At 50.2% G+C, this 18,790-nt stretch overlaps 1 protein-coding gene across 14 annotated transcripts in view; it reads right to left on the bottom strand.

Moving 5' to 3' along the window:
- The window catches only part of LOC119442992 (AT-rich interactive domain-containing protein 3C), a 239,803-nt gene that overhangs the window by 18,868 nt on the left and 202,145 nt on the right, over window positions 1-18,790 (bottom strand). For all 14 annotated transcript variants that reach the window (XM_049662499.1, XM_049662503.1, XM_049662508.1 and 11 more), the window contains one exon: window positions 1,012-1,195. In XM_049662499.1, the coding sequence (XP_049518456.1) occupies window positions 1,012-1,195 (184 nt within the window). The remainder of the gene's footprint in view (window positions 1-1,011; window positions 1,196-18,790) is intronic.

The raw sequence follows: 18,790 nt of genomic DNA, 5'->3' as shown, positions 1-18,790 counted from the left end.
AAGGGGCGCGCACATTAATGCCACGTGCTGCCGATGGGACGGTGGAAAGAATGTGCGCCGGCGATGCGTCCGATCCACAGGCGTGGTCCGATAGGATTAACGAAAGAACCATGAACGCGGCGGCACTTGTCGTCCCTGGGTTGCGCAACAGTGCTCGTGTAGGAAAGAAATCCGGCGAAGCGGCCCGTGCCTTTCACTGGCCGACCAAAGAGCAGCACACATGACTCTGCTCCACCCTTTGTGACAATGTCGCTAAAGGGAATTATTCGAATGCTTGTAAGGAAATGTTTACACCAGCGAAAGGATGCAGCGTGAAGGAAGATTACCGTTATATATATACGCTTTACGTCGGAGTCCTCATCAACACCGGCCCGATTAATTAAGTCCACTGCCAGGGATCTCTGATTCACCTTACACAAAACCAAAAGTCATTACCTACGTGAAGACTTGGGGACAGCGCGAGAAAACACGACCATATTAGACAACACGAGCGCGCATGTACTCCATGAGCGCGTTGTCTCGTATTGTCTAATACGGTCCCGTTTCTTTCTCTGTGTCTGCGTTTTTCCCCCCGTTCTGCTCCATGTCTTCATACAGATATGTATTACCAACAACCTCAGCTGCGATCATTCTGTCACTACCTAATTCTCTATGCAGCAACTGACTGCATTTATGCTCCATTAGCGTGCGTTGTGCTCGGACTACGTCGCCTTAAATGCGGTACTCTAGCTGCCCAGGCTGCCGAATGGCAGCCCGTTGCATGAATCAGCATCTACATGCGAGTCTTTGCACCCTGGACACTGAGCAACACATCTGCTTCTTGCGTTTCTGGATTACGCCGGGCTTTACAGCCAGCTCTGAAAAAGGCCCAAGTCACAGCCGCGCAAGGCTAACTTAAAATCTTAACGCAACGACTACCGCCAAGGCGTTTTTGGTCAAACAATCGAATCAAATCCATCGTGCGCACGGTGCCACGTTAGGGCAAGCGTGTGCACGCGCTTGCAGACTTACTGTGTACGCAGAGTGAATGCCGCCGAAGTGATAGACGATGGCAGGTTGAGCCCTTTGGTGATCTCCCGCCAGATCTTCTTGTTGATGACCTCAACGAGGCCGCCGCGTGACACGACCAGTCGGTACAGCTCGAAAAGATCCAGTACCTGCTTGGCCATGATCGGGATCCGGTTAACGGGCGTTCCTGCACAGAGGAACAGCAACTGAATCGCACGCAGAACACAAAGGCAGTTCAAGCTGTGATAACAATACGGTGAATTCAAAGGATTCCAAAGTAAATCGTCTGTGTGCGTGTGAGAAGAGGTTGGCAGTTTACGGTTACGATAACGACGAGCAGTGCAACAGCGCGCCGGAATCCTATCAAATGTGCACAACAATGCGGTAGTAGATTATGTAGGGAGCGGGTATGGTGAATTTTGGACGGAGATGAACTAAGTCGCAGTTAAAAGATCATTGTGAACGAAGTTCTGTCTCGGTGCTCAGTTCTGTTTTATTTGCGTAAGAAAATAATGAAATAATCAGGGTTCGGTGTCTGTATGCGAGTGTAAAAGTTCCTTTCTACCGTGCCATTAGCTTTCTGCTTTGTCGATTAATTTTGACTATGGAAGCTAGCACGTGTGCTCGAACTTCCTGCAGATTATTTATTGGGATGAATTCCATTTCGCTGCAAGATTCACGCGCACATGCAAAAACGTTTTAGGCACTTAATATGCTATTTATTACGCGTGTTCTTATGTTGGAAATCAAGACAGTTGTGTAAACAAGCGTATGCGGCACCCGGTCGCATCTCGTCGAAAATACTGAGCAAGACTCTGCCGTCGACGGTTGCGCTTTCATCCTATGTCATTCCCCTTCTACCTTTAACTATATATAGTCGCATCGCTGTAGTGCTTCGCCCTGGAATCAGTCGTCCATCGGAAAATAAATGTCAAAAAATATCACGGTCTATCGGCAAATTTAGAGTACCTTCGTTTCTGTTACCCCCTACCAAAAACAGATCCAAGCGCAAGCCCATCTAATAAATGTTCAAATTCGATTCAATCCACTCGCCCTGCTAGAGAACTAATCGAAATCCAAAACGCTCTATACCGCATAAGTGATGACGTGTCCCTGTATTATGCAAGACACGCAACCCTCCAAATTATTGCAAAGTCATTGATTTTAGTTGGTATTGTGTTCCAATACCAGTAGCAGCAGCAAGGTACATCACCAAACCGTGAAAAGGTCTTCGCGATGTCATGAGAGAGCATTTGACTGTACTGCGTCTCCCTGTTCCCAGTCTCCAATGCAGGTAGTTCAACAAACCACGTGTCATGCTTAACCTTATTGCTTTCCCCCGCTTATTATTTCTTTTTTATGTTTCAAGATAGCCCAGCACACGCGGCGTAACTGTGTATACCATCCTCAAACGCGAGCTTGCCTCGCAGTCAGTACAAAAGTATCTAGTGACGGCGCTCGTGACAGGAGGCGACACGATGATTGCGCTTGTCGCGACTGCCATGCATACATGTAAGCGATGACGCGGCCAGTGGCAAGAGTTGCAACGTATCACACGCGCCGAGTACGCGTTGACGCGCGCACTGGGTCCTGAACAGCGCAAGCAGTGAGAAGACGGGTAAACACTTTCTGTGTTCTGCGCTACGATTTTGATACTGTGCTGAGGAAACCAAAGGTGTGATGGTTCAGCTGGCAAACGATGTCCCACGCCATTAGTTCTTCTGCAACTTGAACGCGCGCTGTGCTTTACCTTCTCGTACATAACCTCGTAGACGACATCCAAACCAATGGGCGAGCGAAGCATAGCATTGTCACTACATTAGGATGACTATCGCGGCTTTTTGAATGTATCAGCAACGGCTGTTAGTGTCTTGGGTCTCGCTGCACAGAAATGGCGTAAGGTGGTGCGGCTTAAATGGCCCTCGCGTGCACACCGGTGGCAGCGGCGAGCCGGTGCCATCACACGCTCACCACCTAAGCGGAACAGAATGCAGCGACGTTCGTGGGAAGGACGGGGACAGGTCCAGCGTTGCGCGACCGCGTGAGACATTCCAGAAAGGCTACAACATTGAGTGCCTGAGAACTTCCGCGGTTCCCTTACGGTACTCTCTGCACCATCGAGCTGCCTGTGATTCGAAAATTCGACAAAATGGCTGTACAACGCCCTGCAACGGGAAGCAGAAACCTGTAGAATGAGCAAGAAAAAAGCGGTTCGTGTACAATAAGCGCGCACATTTCTTCATAGAAACTAAAACATCTTCACACGAAAGGCGAGGAATAGAAAAAAAAAAAAAAGGGGGGGGACGAACCTGTTGCTCAAACTACCTATCCTTGAGGAAGTATTAGTGGAAATATCGTTAATGTAAATTAGAAGAAGGAGCGGACCCAACTCAGTGCCCGCTGGAATTTTGAACGCACCGTGACACTATACTTGGTGACGAGGGGGTAGACATGTGGCCAGTCCATGTCGCGTTATTTTTCTGCTTCGAATGCAGTGGCCGAGCCACACATGTTTTGGCGACATCGGTACCAATATGACTCGGCGCCCGAAGCACAGGACAGACAAGCATGCACTCCCCTTTTCAATCGAGAAGTGGGTAAGTGCTATGCATATATATGCGCACCATTACGGAATCATCATCATCAGCCTATATTTATGTCCACTGCAGGGCGAAGGCCTCTCCCTGCGATGTCTAATTACCCCTGTCTTGCGCTAGCTGATTCCAACTTGCGCCTGCAAATTTCCTAACTTCGTTACCCTACCTAGTTTTCTGCCGTCCTCGACTGCGCTTCCCTTCTCTTGGTACCCATTATGTAACTCTAATGGTCCACCGGTTATCCCTCCTACGCATTACATGGCCTGCCCAGCTCCATTTTTTCCCTCTTGATATCAACTAGAATATCGGCTATCCCCGTTTGTTCTCTGATCCACACCGCTCTCGTCCTGTCTCTTAACGTTAGGCCTAACATTTTCCGTTCCATCACTCTTTGTGCGGACCTTAACTTGTTCTCGAGCTTCTTTGTTAACCTCCAAGTCTCTGTCCCATATGTTAGCACCGGTAGAATGCAATGATTGTACATTTTTCTTTTCAACGACAGTGGTAAGCTTCCAGTCAGTATTTGGCAATGCACTCCAACCCATTTTTATTCTTCTGTAATTTCTTTCTCATGACCAGGGTCCCCTGTGAGTAACTGACCTAGATAAACGTACTCATTTACAGACTCTAGAGGCTGACTGGCGATCCTGAATTCTTGTTCCCTTGCTAGGCTATTGAACATTAGCTTTGTTTTCTGCCTATTAACCTTCAACCCCACTCTTACACTTTCTCAATTAAGGTCCTGAATCATTTGCTGTAATTCGTCCCCATTGTTGCTGAATAGGACAATGTCATCTACAAACCGACGGTTGCTGAGATATTCGCCGTTGAACCTCACTCCTAAGCCTTCCCAGTCTAAGAGCTTGAATACTTCTAAGCATTCAGTGAATAGCACTGGAGAGATTGGAGCATTACGGAATACGACTACTATAAGAGCAAGCCTTTGATATACGTCAAGGCCATCAGAGGCCGGTCAGGTCAGTTGCTGTTATGGCAAATCGGCGATCAAAAGCAAGAATAAACTCAAATGCTATTTGTGCACTACGGTTACAGCGGCCCAAGCAGCAGAAAGAAAGAAACCGAGTATAGTGGAGACTGCATCGCCAGAAAAGCCAGCCACCACCGGTTTTGGCTGCAGCTGCTTTACACGTCGGCTTCACGGCGAATCGGAGAAAGGCTTCTCTTCTACTGCCGGAGTCTAGAAAAATCTTGAATCGCCTCAAAAGTAGGTGTCTGGCAGGCCGCAATCAAGCCGACCGTAGCGGATGAGGACGACACAGAAGCAAAGCGGCTACTGTGAAAGGCGTGTGGGAAGGGAGGATCGCATATGTAGCTGCAGGAGCGCCGCGCGCACACACACGAGAAGGACCGCGTGGCCAAAGGCCCGTCACGAATAACTTAGCCACGTCTCCGCAGAAGAGAGGCCTTTTCAATCTTTCGGACAAAACGGCGATGCCCCGCGGGGTCAGGAATGGAAATATGCCCGGGACAGGGAGACGGCGAATGCGAGCAACGACTAAAAGGAAAGGAAAATAGACGGTACACGTTTACGGACGGCTATCGAACGAGCGGCGTCGAGCCACGACGCAGGGATCAAAATCCAGCATGTGTGATTTTTCCATAACTTAAGCCCGCACCAGGAGCAGAACAACCAGAAGCGCGGCTGAGAGGATTCTCTGAATCAGGAGTAAGAAAGGAGAGGGGAGGGGGGGGGGGGGGGGGGTTGCCTCACGCACGGGTCTCTTCACATCGCGACGCAAAACGCCACCTGCAAGTGAGACAGTCGCGGTCAGAAGGCGCACGACGACGAAGGCGACACGCTCCCTTCGCGCCGCGAGGGGCATACGTGTATGCAAGCAAGAACCCGCAGCGAACGCGAGAGGCGCCGTCAGAGTTGTCTCCGCAGAAGGATGCCGATGGCTCGCGTGCGACACGGAGGAGGCACGCCCGATCCTGCGGTAGCCGCCACTGAAGGCGCGCGATCTCGTCGCAAGGCGCGCTTGCGTGGCAAAAGGAATCGCGGTGCGAGCCACGGAGGGAAGAGATGGACGAAGATCAAAGGAGGTGCAGAAGCGCTCAAGAAATGCAGAAAAGGAAGCTGAAGCCGGGACGAGTTGTCGGTCATCACACCACCCAACGGAAGCCGCGATGCCTGGAGCAGTGGCGAGGATACAAGGGGAGAGAAATGAAAGGGGAGTGGGAGCATGCCGGCAGAAGACGTGTCCCGGGCGCTGCGACAGCGCTCGTCATCATAATCAAGCGACGCGCGGCCGATATTATAACGGCGGGGGGGCTATCCCGCGAGAGGGATCACAGTGTCGCGGGGCCCCGTCCCGCCTTCTTCTGCTGGCTTTCTTCTTTTCTGCTACTTCGTTTTGAGAAGAAGGAGATGAAAGAAGAGTGAAGAACAGCAAGAACCTGGTGGACATCAAGGGAGAGAGAATCGGTGTCCGAACATCAAAGGAATCATCTTACTGCTGGTTGCAGGCTGCTATGTGTCGCAACAGCAAGAAAACAAAAATAAGAAAAGTTCTCACTGGGAACGTGAAAAGCGAGTTCGACTGAATGCATTCGGCGACGTATTGAAGGGACCAGCAGCCAAGAAGGCGCCGCCGCACAGGGTTTCAAAAATGGGACAGCGATGAAGACAAAATAAGCAGCGCTCGATATAACCTATGCCGTCGAATATGTGGGCGGGGGATGATGCGGTCAGAAAAGCGACACGCAGCGCGCACCGGAGTGAACGCGCAGATGAAGGCGCCTCGAAAAGATTAGCAGCGGCCCACACAAGACGAGCCGTTCGGTAGGTCGGCACGGCAGTCGATCACGCGCTGCGCTACGGAGTAAAGATGGTACGCAGTGGTGCGGCGGGGGGTATGAATAAAGAGAGAATAATACCGAAGCCAAACTTCGCGCATAATGGCGTGCTTTATGACCCCCAAGATGCACGCCTTCTTCGGTGTAAAATCCTATGCGCAACGCGCATTGATGCTGCAGCTCTCAGATGACCGCTGCTGGGCAGGACGTTCTTCCCAGGCTCATGCGCTGTTCCTGGCGGGGCGACAGCGGGAGGCAAGTCAACAGAAACGCGCTTTTATTCCGCTATCGTAACACACCAACCCAACGTGACCTGGGAAACGCTCAGCCTCTGGAATGTATATATAGGTGTACTTTTATTCCGACTGCATCACAGAACTCTGAATAACTTCGCGACTTTGTTCAGTTCTGTGTATACGAATACTGGCAGAAACGGCGAGCCTATGTCTTACACTTCTTGCTTCAAGCGAAAAGAGCTGAAAGATTTTAAGAAAGTGCTGTGAAGACAACGCCTTCTAGGATTCTTCTTTCAGTAACCTGCATTACAAGTAGCGGCGGACGTGCCTATACATCACTGATAATCACCGATTAGCTAAACACTTAGCAAGATTAGCTGAAAGACGTTTCCGGAATTGCAGCTGGTCAGTGCTTGAGCCATATACACCTGGTATGAAGCTTGAGACTGGCACCGGTTTCGAGCTTGTCCAACATAACGCGAAGATGGCCAGGACAAAAAAGCAGTAAACTGGATAATCAGACGCTGTCTGCGGTCTTGTAGATAGGACAGCTGCAATTTGAAGCCGTGCAGTCCTGTTTACATCCGCTGATACTATGCCCTTAATATATTTCTTTATAAATAATACTAACATTCGATTCTACTATGGCAGTGAATACCATTTCTTAATGTACACGGCGTAAGAGGCATAAATTTGTCCTACATGAGAGCGGCTTCTTCGGTGCTAACGAAGCCCCCAACAGCTGGATTTGCAAGCGTTGAAACAACACCAGAGACGAGCAATAAAATTAAAACGCTCGAAATGCATTGACGCATGCCGTTCTTTTATACGTATATCGGGCAGACCTTTCACCTCGGCGCGAAAGATGTACGAAGGCACGGCGTGTCGTGGGCCCGTTTGCCGAATAAACCTATTACACGGCCTTCTCCCGCGGTAATCCCGTCAACCGAGCCACTTCGCTCCTTTTCTCTCTCTTGTGCTGGTTTCTCTCTTTCTCTCTCTCTTTTTCTTTTGTACGATTCGTCCTCGCCGCATTTGAAATACCTCGCGGCGGTACCCCCCACAGTCGGCAAGCTCGGCCGCGCGCGCAGAGTTATACGGTCCGCACCACGCCCACACGATGTGGAAAAATCATGTGGCCTGCACTATAAAAACTCGCGCCGTGCTCGGCCGCCCGCTAGGGCATAACGGCGATCGTAAAATGACGCCGTCAGGCGCCAGAGGAACAAACACGCGGCTGCCAAGCTGGCCTGTTTTTAATTCTCCCGGCCACGTGCATCAGCGCTTGCTCGGCTGTACACGCGGCAGCTCCGAAAGACAAGGAGGTCAGGCGACACGGGAAGCGAGTGGTCGCTGGCTTAGGGCGCTACTTCCTCCGGAACTCGGAGGTGCTGGGCCCGACGCCGTCCCCGTCGAGAGGTTACAACCAGAGCGAAGACTGGCGGTGGCGCATCTTTTAGCGGTGCCGACAAAATGGACAGACACACCACAATGACGCAGCGACAAGCTAACGTTGCGACCAGGGAAAATATTCTAGAACGAGGCCGTCATTGTGAGACACGCATAACAAAACAACGCCTGCTCGAACGAGCCACACAATCCCTGCGTTACTTTATGCCAGTGCGCGAAAGCGCAAGAAGATATCTGTTACCAGTGCACTGTTTCAAAGATGGCAGCTCACTTTGGCCCAAGGAATTCTTGTTGTTGTTGTTGTTGTTGTTGTTGTTGTTGTTGTTGTTGTTGTTGTTGTTGTTGTTGTTGTTGTTGTTGTTGTGTGCAGGAGAGTTTGGCATCGTCGGTGGTGATATCGGCTCCTGCTTATCGCTTGGTCAAACAGTATACACATTAAAGTTAAGTGGGCTCAAGAGAGATAGAGAGACGGATATAAGGAAGGCAGGGATGTTAAATAGTCAGGAGTCCGGTTGGCTACCATACGCTGGGGAAGGGAGAAGGAGAAGAGAAAGAAGAGAGAGTGTGTGGGGGTACTGCAGAGTCAAAGGCGCTCGTACAAACCAGACGCTCTCAGAAAGCACAAAAGTACCTTCACTGCCTTCTGAGCCGATGATCGGTGGGGACGGTGTTCTACTGTAATCTGTTCACTCAGAGGACGATAAGATCATCTAGTTTCTTGAATGCGTTAATCGTAGAATGTCTTTCTGCTTCAAATTGAGGACAGCGGCACAATAAGTGGTCAATGTTCTCCTCGCATCCGCAGACATTACATGCAGGACTGTCAGCCATTCCAATTAGTGTTGAATAAGCTTTCGTAAAGACAACTCCCAACCACAACCGACACAGAAGAGACGCCTCGCGTCGGTGCAGTCCGGCCGGAGGTCCGAATTGCAGCGAAGGGTTTAGTCTGTGCAGCCTGGTGCGCCCTGTGTGTGCAGTATTCCACTCAGCTAACGAGAGTGTGCGTGCTAAAATGCGAAGCTGTCTCGCAGCGTCCGTCCTTGAGAGAGGAATGGGGACGCGGCGGTCTTCTTGGTTTGACGTGCGAGCAGCCTTATCTACGTCATCATTTCCAATGATACCGCAATGGCCTGGTATCCAATGAAAGAGTTATCATGGCCTTCTTCCCTCAAGTGATGGATAAGTTCCACGATTTCCCACGTCAGCTGATCGTGAGTGCCATGTCGGAGAAACGACTGTACACATTGTAAGGCAAGCAAACGAATGTGTATAAAGCTCACAACTACATCCACCCAATCGGTTTATCCTGAGCGACTCTCAAGCATCACTACTGAGCATTAGCTCGACAAGTATGCCCAAAAGTGATCATGCTTCAATATATGAAGTGCAGAACACATGCACCAAAGGGGATTGTTTCACGAAATTTCATTTCACTTAGCTCCCAGAAGCTGTCGCATTCCGCGTAATGCGCCTATAGTGCACATTCGCGTATTGGACAACGTAACGTGTACATAGTCGATCAGAAAATTAATGCATATCGTGTCTTCCCCTTTTTTTTGTTCTAATGTGGAATAGTTAAGCAAAGCTGTTATATGAAGGCATTTGCCGTTTTCGCAGCCGGGCTACGTGCATATAGACGAACGCTAGCCTCAAGAAAAATTAACGATACTTTGTATAGTTCCCTGAAATTAGCTAAAATTAATTTATTAGAGTTATCATTGCTAATCGTACCTAACCATTCAGTACACTACGTCTGTAAGGTACTTTTAAACAAAAGAAAAATCCCAGTAGCGCGTATGCTGCAATTCCGAAATCGAAGCCAAGTAATAGTGAAGTCATGTCTGCTTAGCCAAAATCCTAAGACTACCATCACTTATGAAATATCCGTCCTTAAAATGTGCCACGAAATACATTAGCATCCACACTGAGTTTCCCAAGAAGCGTCCCACCTAGCACTTGGGGACGGCCTCAACTTGAACATGTATTCACCCAAACACAAAGATGAATGGAGGAGCGTCATCTCTGTAGTTCGACTGGCAGCGCACTGCACGGATCATGTCGAGGTTGTGGGTTCGACTTCCAACAGCGACAAGAAGCTGTATTTTCTTCCACTATCATATCCCTCTTCTTTAAAAAAAATGTAAAGTTTGTAAAAATTCGAACGCTGTTAATTATATAGTACAGTTCAAAAACAATTTCCCCTACGCTTTCCTTGGCTTCATAGTGTTTATACTCGTATACATGTAGCAGGGGCGAGAGAGGCATGCTCCACTGGCGCCAACCTCCCTTCTATTCCTCTTATTAAGCCTTCCCTATGTCTCCCTCGCTTTATATTCTATACAGGCACTTTTTGCTATTATAAGAACCGACCTATACCTGTCCGTACTTTTATCCGCGTTCAAAACGTAAAGAAATACGACATTGTCCGAAAGAAACAAACGACGCAATCACAAACCTTAATGAGCGGAAGGCACAAGCCACCGTTACATAGATAACACACACACACATGTCAGCAGTGGCACGTATACAGCATTGCGCGAGGGGCTTCCAAAGTAGCACAGAGAGGGCGCAGCCGGCTACAGAGTCGTGGGCAGCCACTTGGTCGCAGCCGCAGCAGCCGCGACGACCAGCGCGGGGGACAGCGGCGCTCATCCTGCACAGGAAGCCCCTCTCGCGATGAAGACCCGCAGTGCCGGGCCGTCCTTTTCACGGGAATCCCTTCGGCGGCGGACGCCAATATAGCGACGTCTCGCCGCCCATTAGGACCGACGAGAGCGCAGATGCGGCATCGCTTTATACGTGTAGGCTATACGCTGCCACTACGCGGGCCACCTGTGTAGAGCGCGAGATATCGCCGAACGAATGGTGCTTCGCTATCTTTTCTTTTTTTCACCTGCAAGACAAAGTGGTGATCGAGAGCGAGTGCAGGGTGAGTGGTCGATGCATTAAAACCATATTTTACTCAAAATAACCATTGCTATTGCAGGTCTGTGTGCAAGGGCGTTGTCATACAAAAAGATAACTTAGAGACAACTTTCCGCAACTTTCCGCTTCCGTATCAGCTATGTTGCAGATACTGACCTGTCAATACCGTATATAATACCGTATTTATATACGGTAAATGATACCGTATATATAAAGCCTAAGTGTTCGTATGAGATTGTTGGATATGTGACATATGTGATATATATATATCACATATATTCACACACTCACATATATCACACACACACACACACACACACACACACACACACACACACACACACATATATATATATATATATATATATATATATATATATGTGTGTGTGTGTGTGTGTGTGTGTGTGTGTGTGTGTGTGTGTCACATATCCAACAATCTCATACGAACACTTATGCTTTATATACGGTATCATTTACCGCGTATGAAACAAATGCTCATATGAGGTTATTGCTTGTGGCTGGCGTGAAATTATCTATTGGACATATGGCGGTCACTACGCAGTTCATATGAGCACCGATGGTACATCCCGCGGTGTCGTCAGCCGGTCACCAACCCGCCTTGAGGAAGCACGCCCTCCGTGAGACCGTAACGCTCGGTATGAGAGCACAGCGCGATAAGCCACTTCGCTGACCCTCATAATCCCTGGTGAAAGCGCTGGCAGCAATATTCTGCCAGGCAGAGTCGGCGAGAGCAGTGAGAGGAAAGCTTAGTAGCACTACTGGACAAAGTCGCCTGTCATCCGCATGCGCTTTGTTCAGAGCACGTTGGTTTCGACACGCAGACGAAGACAATGAGTACAGCCACATGCGAGAAGAGGCGCTGAAGATGCCTTATTAAAGCAATCAAAGTTACATCGCCCGAAATCAGCTGGAAGTTGTCAGTCCGGTTCCTACTCTAAATGTTTTCTCATTACCTGCAAGGCATCGGCGTGTTCTCTTGTGTCGTTTGTCATCCGTGTTCTTTTTTTATTATTATTATTTTTTTCCTGCAGTGCCCGTGTTTCTCACGGTGCCGCAACAGTAAAGCCGGACGGCACGTACGACGATTGAAGTGCCCTTGGCGACAGGCATCGGGCGGACACGCACGCACTTGCCCACATGGAACATGCAGCAGCCAGCCTGCGTAGCTTTCTAGCGTCGCCTTCGATGCAGACAAATGGCGTGCGCGAGGCAGAGGGTGAGACAGCATGGCGACAATTGATGTCTTCCTCACCCTAAAGATACCTCGGCACATCTCATAAGCCTGCAGCGTGTACCTGGCCGCCCTCGACGCAGCGCAACTGCAGTTCTTGCAAAACGAAGGGACGAGCGTGAGAGTCGCCGGAGCCGTTATTACGACATTCGTCGCTCGCCAGAGGACCCACGCGAAGAAGAACCCAACGAGGCACACGACAGGCAGCGCCGTGGGCTCGGAGGTGACAAATTTGGATCCTCGCGTGCCCATTTGTCACCCGGACTCAGTGGACAGGCGTGCGGGTGCCGCCTCGCTACAATGTCACCTCCCCGCACCGCTGCTCGGGCACAAGCTGCGGAATGCGCGCGAAGATGGCGCTCGTCGAACATAACTCCAGTGGCACATTCCTCAAGTGCAGAGTCTCTTGGGAAGCCGGTCACGTGGCATATATATATATATATATATATATATATATATATATATATATATATATATATATATATATATAGGCAGGACGTGTGTCGAGTGAGCTTCTAATCAAAACTTCGCAATGTGGTGAATGGACCCGGGACCTCAAAGAGGTGCACAATGCTGACGCATCTCTCTCGAATTTAGCGCTAGAGCACCACTCAAGTTTTTTAACCGCCACCCCCCCTCCCTTGCGCCTGTCTCGAACGTCGTGCGGTATACAGCGCAAGCGAAACAATAACCAATACAAGAAAACGACGACACAGCGCCCCTCGCTCTCTCTATCTCTCTGTCTCGTTCTCCCTCTGTTTTGTTTGCGTTGTATGCACCATTAAAAAGAAATGATCCAATTACCCCATTGCCCTCCCCCTCTCTCTCCCACGCATTCAACACTAGCAACCACTCACGGTGAGCGCTACTATTTAACGTGATGTCTTGACGATTGAAAATTGGCATCCAGCCGCGCGAGTTGGGCAGCACAATCTACATTAGGAGTCCCGAGTTACGGTAGACGCAGCCAGCCTCCTCCGGAATACACACGAACCTTGTCTGATCGGAACGGCCGGCGCAGTCGCGCGTACCTGGGAGAGTCAACGAACGAGCGATTCCATGGGAAGATGCCACAAATCGAACCGCTCCATCGCTGGACGTAAAATTTGCGATGCGCACATTCCTCCCGAGCCAGATCGAGGAAAGGTTGGCGGCGGCCAAAATAAAAGGAAACCCTTTGTCGACGCACACGAGAGCATTGCGGTTGTGACGACGGCTATAGATATCCACACAGACACTGCCGAGTGAAGAAGCTCATCCTTACAGACTGCACAAAAATCAAAACTTAAGCATAATGCCACTCGAATTGATGACTTAAACCACTTTCGTGATGCAGAGCGTGTAATTTCAAAAGAACCCAGAATAAGCCTTTGAGAATGACAGCCGGCGTCGACGTCACTTCGCCCTTCTCTTTTTTTTGCTGTCTTTCTGTCCTTGCTTACAACATTTTATGCATTATTCACGCTATACAATCGCGGTGTTACCAACCTGCCGTCTGTACGCGGACAAACAAGCCGGCTTCGGGATAGCCACAATCGCCAAGTAAGCCCGAATAGTCGGCACCCTGTGAAAAGGTAACTACTGCAAGAGATAACTCATGCTTTTCTAATCCGTCCATCAGGCTGAAAATCCAGACAGGGCCACCCGGCCAGGCGACACGTACAACAGCGCCGTAGCGGGAGAAAGCGCAGTTCCATTTGTCTGTCATCGCGAATTGATACAAATGCAGACATCGGGCGCGAGGATCTCGGAAGATCAAGGCGAGCAACGTCGCTGGGAGTCGCGCGCACGTACCAGCTAGCGTGCGAGGCAAGGGGACGCCGCCGGAGGACACAACGCGAAAGCACTGACCGCGGATGCGATGGAAAAGCCAGGACCCAAGGGGTGCAAAAGAAAAGGAAAAAAGCTATCGAGGGAGGAGGCCTCGATGCCAGTGCGCCACGTTCACCGCCGCCAATTTATAGCGGTCATTAGGAAATCTGCCGTCGGACAGCGGCGGCGGCGACAGATGAAATCATCGGACGCCGAGGGCGCTTTGCACCGACGGCTTTTCGATGGGGACAGCGCGGGCGAACGGCCTCAGCCGGCGGCGAGAAGGGAAAAAAAAAAAAGTTGGCGCTACCGCGGTGGACCGCAGCAGCGGCACGTCGCCGTATCGCGGTTTCTTGTCCCTTTTCGCTGTGCCGGCGCGAGAAGTTCACTGTAATCGCGGCGTACACACCACCGCCATCGAGCCAAAGAAAAGAAGAGCGCAACCCTTTCCCTCTACATGTATAGGCTTAGCTTTCCATGAGTGGGGGGGAATTAGCGCTCGGCTCTCTCGCTGCGACGACTGCGCCGCTCATCAGATACTTACCAAAGAGCAGCCGGGAGGTGGAATGGGTGGGGGGGTCTGATGAATATATACGCGCGCGGCTGCGGCCGGTCCCAGATGGAGACGCATTCGCCGGATTCTTCTCCTCGCTCTCCTTTTTCCGACACAAACGCCTCGCCGCAGCGTTCGTCGATGCCGCTCGGGAGTGGGTGAGATACGAGCGTCGCGCGCGACCGATTCGCGCCGCTAATGCGTCGTCGGCGATGCGCGGTCGCGGCGCGGCGGCACGTGGGAATCGCGGAGTTCGATGGCCCGCCAGCTGCTTGCTTCCTCCCTTCCTCTCTTGCGGCATCTTTGCGACCCGAGCCTCAGCGCGGCGGGTACGCGGTGGCGCTTCCGGCGTCATCATTGCCTTTCTATAGGAAATTGATATTATAGAGCTCCGAAAACATTCTAAAAAGGACAAACGCGTGATCTCGACGCCCAAAACAACGGTCACTAGCTTCGCGAGAGGGTCCGCAGGTTTTACCAACTACTTAATACAACCACTGTTGTACCAAAAGGACATCCGACAATGTTTCTTCCCCACCACCCTCCAACGAGAGACAATGCGACAAAGACAAGAAGGAATTGCCAGTTTTTCGTTGTTAGACCCGTTATCACAAAACCGCATCTAAACGCAAACATCCAGGGCTATGTCTTTCTTGCCTCTTTTTCTGTGTGCCTCTTTTTCGCCCTTGCGCTGCCGTCGTAATAAATACCAACTAACTCCCCCAAAAGTTTGGTTTAACAAGGCCTTACTGGCAAAAACAAGCGCTAAACGAAGATATATAGGTAATGAAAATGCAATTAACTGAAACAAGCTTTCACAATTGCTTCGGTAAGGAAGAAATTATCTCTATATACAAAGAAAATCGCACAATGTTGCAAACAGATACGCCATGTGAGTATGACCTCTGACAAGCATGAGCAGCCTCTGATAACGTCGAAATAATTGATGTCACAGCAAAGTGCACAAAAAGTTATTGTGGCGTTAAATTGAGATGAACATCACAAGAAATCACAGAAAATACATCTGACACAAGAAAGCGATCGTAACGTTACAGTAGGATAGCGTAAAAATATATATAATAAATTGTTCAAAACTATTCACGGGAAATTGGTCAAGTCATTGTCCAACATCAAGCAGGGCTTTCACAATATCTCTTTATTTATAGGGACAGGACCAGGGTTCTAAGCATATTCTTTGCTGATAAGGGATACCAAGTCGACACCGAATTGTCTCTCGATGCTGGTCAGATTCAGAGCACCCGATGAGGATGAGGTCAACACAAGCGCCTGGAGGTGCAATAGCATTTTGGCAATAGCATCTGCCGCGTCATTGGAATGGTCCCTGCAGACATCCTTGAACTACAAGACGACCCTTAAGGGCATATCTTGAGAAGCACCGATGCAGCAGATTTGTACTGTAACCTTCAAGTACTACCAGCATTTTGCACGGCCCTCAGCGGTTGGTGCTTGCAGTAGGTTGACTTATTGACGTATTACCGCAGAAAAGGTGAGGCTGAAGACCCGGACGCCGCGGCTAACGAAGAACGAGTATACACGGACGCTGCGCAAGAACGGGGTAGCCGACGTGGACCCAACTCGGTCAAGATGAATGCCGAAATCATCATGCATGAAGCAAAAGGTCAGCGAGAAAGAATTTCACTTGTTTGTATACTGCGAACAAAGCGCTCAGCACACGAAGTAGCCACGGAATTGCAACATGCACGAAAACAAAAGAGTCGCGACCTCCCTCCCCCAGCGCGACGCACGGAATTAAACACAGCCGTAGTCTTTGTTGTTCGTAGTCTTTGCATGGCACATGTTCCATTCTAACAACGCGCCATTCACATCCTATGTAGTTTTAAGAGTACGAATATCACTCGCCGCACTTAAGGCGCCGTCCTTAAAAACAAACGCAGGGAAACACTCTTCGCCGTGCCTGCGCGCGCGAGCACGTCCGCATTCGCAAAGACAACAGCCGCGGGGCATTGTGGCTTGTCGAAGTATACGATACGATCGCAAGATCCGGGGCACACGCCAGGCTCATCCCACGTCATCACTTCTCCACACACATACCCTTTGTTCCGCAACCAGAACGAACGAAATGGACGTGCCTAACGGTCGCTGCCTGTACAGGAGAGATGCATCGAAGGCTAAATGTCTTTACCGTGTGCAGCCAGATTTGAGAGCCAATGATACGCCACGCGAACGTCGTCGACACCATACTGCGCGGAAATGGAGTGTTCGATGGAAGAACATCGCGCCGGTCTTATGCTCCGAAGGGGCGAAACAGGACCGCTGAGAATCACGCGCGCCCGGCCTTCGTAGCGAGTACGCGCGCGCACGTTTTCGAGAATGGTCTGCGTGTGATGCCTTCCTCACGCCTCGGGCGCGCCGAGAAGCAAACAGGATCGTGCGCATACGTGTAGCGTATAAACGTACGCGCTAGTCGATCATGGATGATCGCGGATACGGCGCACAACCGCGGCACGCACCTAGATGATATCGCACGGAGGTTGCGCCGCTGGAGCCATAAAACCCTGACGCCTTAGCACAGATCAGCGCATATCGAAGAGTTCATATATGTATATATATATATTATTTTGGTTGTTTGAAAGTACTGCCAACGTCTCGCCTTGCAACCCCCCATTTGTCGTTTTCTCTCCCACCTCCCCTGTATCCTTCGCTTCGTGAAATGGCACACTACGCACAAGAATGCGTAAGAGAACGCCACAGAAACAGTAAAAAAAGGGACAGTAAAGATGACCATATTCAGCAGTGAGAGAGTGACCGTCTAGCAAATGACGAAAGACCGCTCGTAATATCAGTCGCGAAGAAATCTCACAAGACACGTTACGTTATACGCGTTGTATGATGTTACATAGCTTTGAAACAAGCCCGCATAGACAAGTGAATTTGTTTGGACATGAAATAAAACCCGCAGTTCTTTTGTCCAGCAACGATTATATTACTCTCTTTTTAATTGGACAAATCGCGAAGACGGAAAAGTGCACACATGGGGGCTTGTAACGCATCTACGACTGCCGACATGACGAGGCCGGCGCCACTCATGGCCGGTGCCAACATCCCTAACAACCATGCACAAAGCAGCAGTGCTCCCTTGAATATCTACCAGGAACGCAGACAAGCAGAGTGCCCATCGAAGAGGCTTTCACGCATGCACTGCCGTTTATCTCAAGTTTACGAACGCTCAAAAATTCAGCCCGTTCTTCATATCAGCCTCCTTCCACCTCCCTTGCCTCCCTCGACTTGGGCTCTGCATTTCCTTTCCCGCCAGAGACCGCAAGCATTCCAGGCCTTGTCGGGCAGCAAACAGAGCTCGGCGATAGTGCGAGTCATTTTGTCGACGTCCGCCCTCCATAGGCGCTCTCCGCACAGAGGCGCCACCCAAGACTGCTGACCCCAGGATCCAAGAGACAACGGCACACGCTTCTAATCCGCACTCCCCCTCGCAAACACTTTCACGTTTCACTTTCCTCCTCTCCAATATACGCCTACGTTCACGTTCAGCTGCGCGTCAACATGCAGACGCCCCGCGGCCAGAGTCCATCCGTGGCGCAGGAATGGTTTCCACGCGGGGTCCTGCTGTAAGCGATACGGGCATTCGCGGCGACACAGAAACAGCTGCTGCGAGCGAAGGTAATGTATACATACACGGACGGGACGTAGCAGCTCGCTTTGGCTGGCCGAGACACTGACAGAGTGGCAGACGGCGGTCACTTACAGCGAGTGCCGTACAAGGTTTTCGAAAGATACACGTGTTCTGCACGCTCGTTACGTGTACGGACACGCGGAAAGAACGACTTGGTAGTCAGATCGAGATGTAGGTAGAGCTGGCAGAGAAGCCTGAAAGCTGGCAAAACAATTGGAAGATGGTTGAATTACTAAAACAGAATAAGGGCCGGGTAGACGCTTAGTTCCCATGCTACGGCGTCTGAATACGGAAAGCTGTCTTCGTTACAAGGAAAGCGTTTGCAAGGTGAAACACAGGCGAGCTGAACATGAACTTTATACTAGCCGACACCATGAAAGATTAATAAAAACAAAACAAAATATCAGTGAATGAAATAAAACCGAGGTAGAAGAGAAAGTTAACAACGTGTTAGTTGGGCTACTATTGTTGGGAGACAAGATCAGATCATCAGACCCAAATGGCATA

This window comes from Dermacentor silvarum, chromosome 2 (genome assembly GCF_013339745.2).
Source record: "Dermacentor silvarum isolate Dsil-2018 chromosome 2, BIME_Dsil_1.4, whole genome shotgun sequence".
Taxonomy (NCBI): domain Eukaryota; kingdom Metazoa; phylum Arthropoda; class Arachnida; order Ixodida; family Ixodidae; genus Dermacentor; species Dermacentor silvarum.
This window is presented reverse-complemented; position numbering and strand designations above follow the sequence as displayed.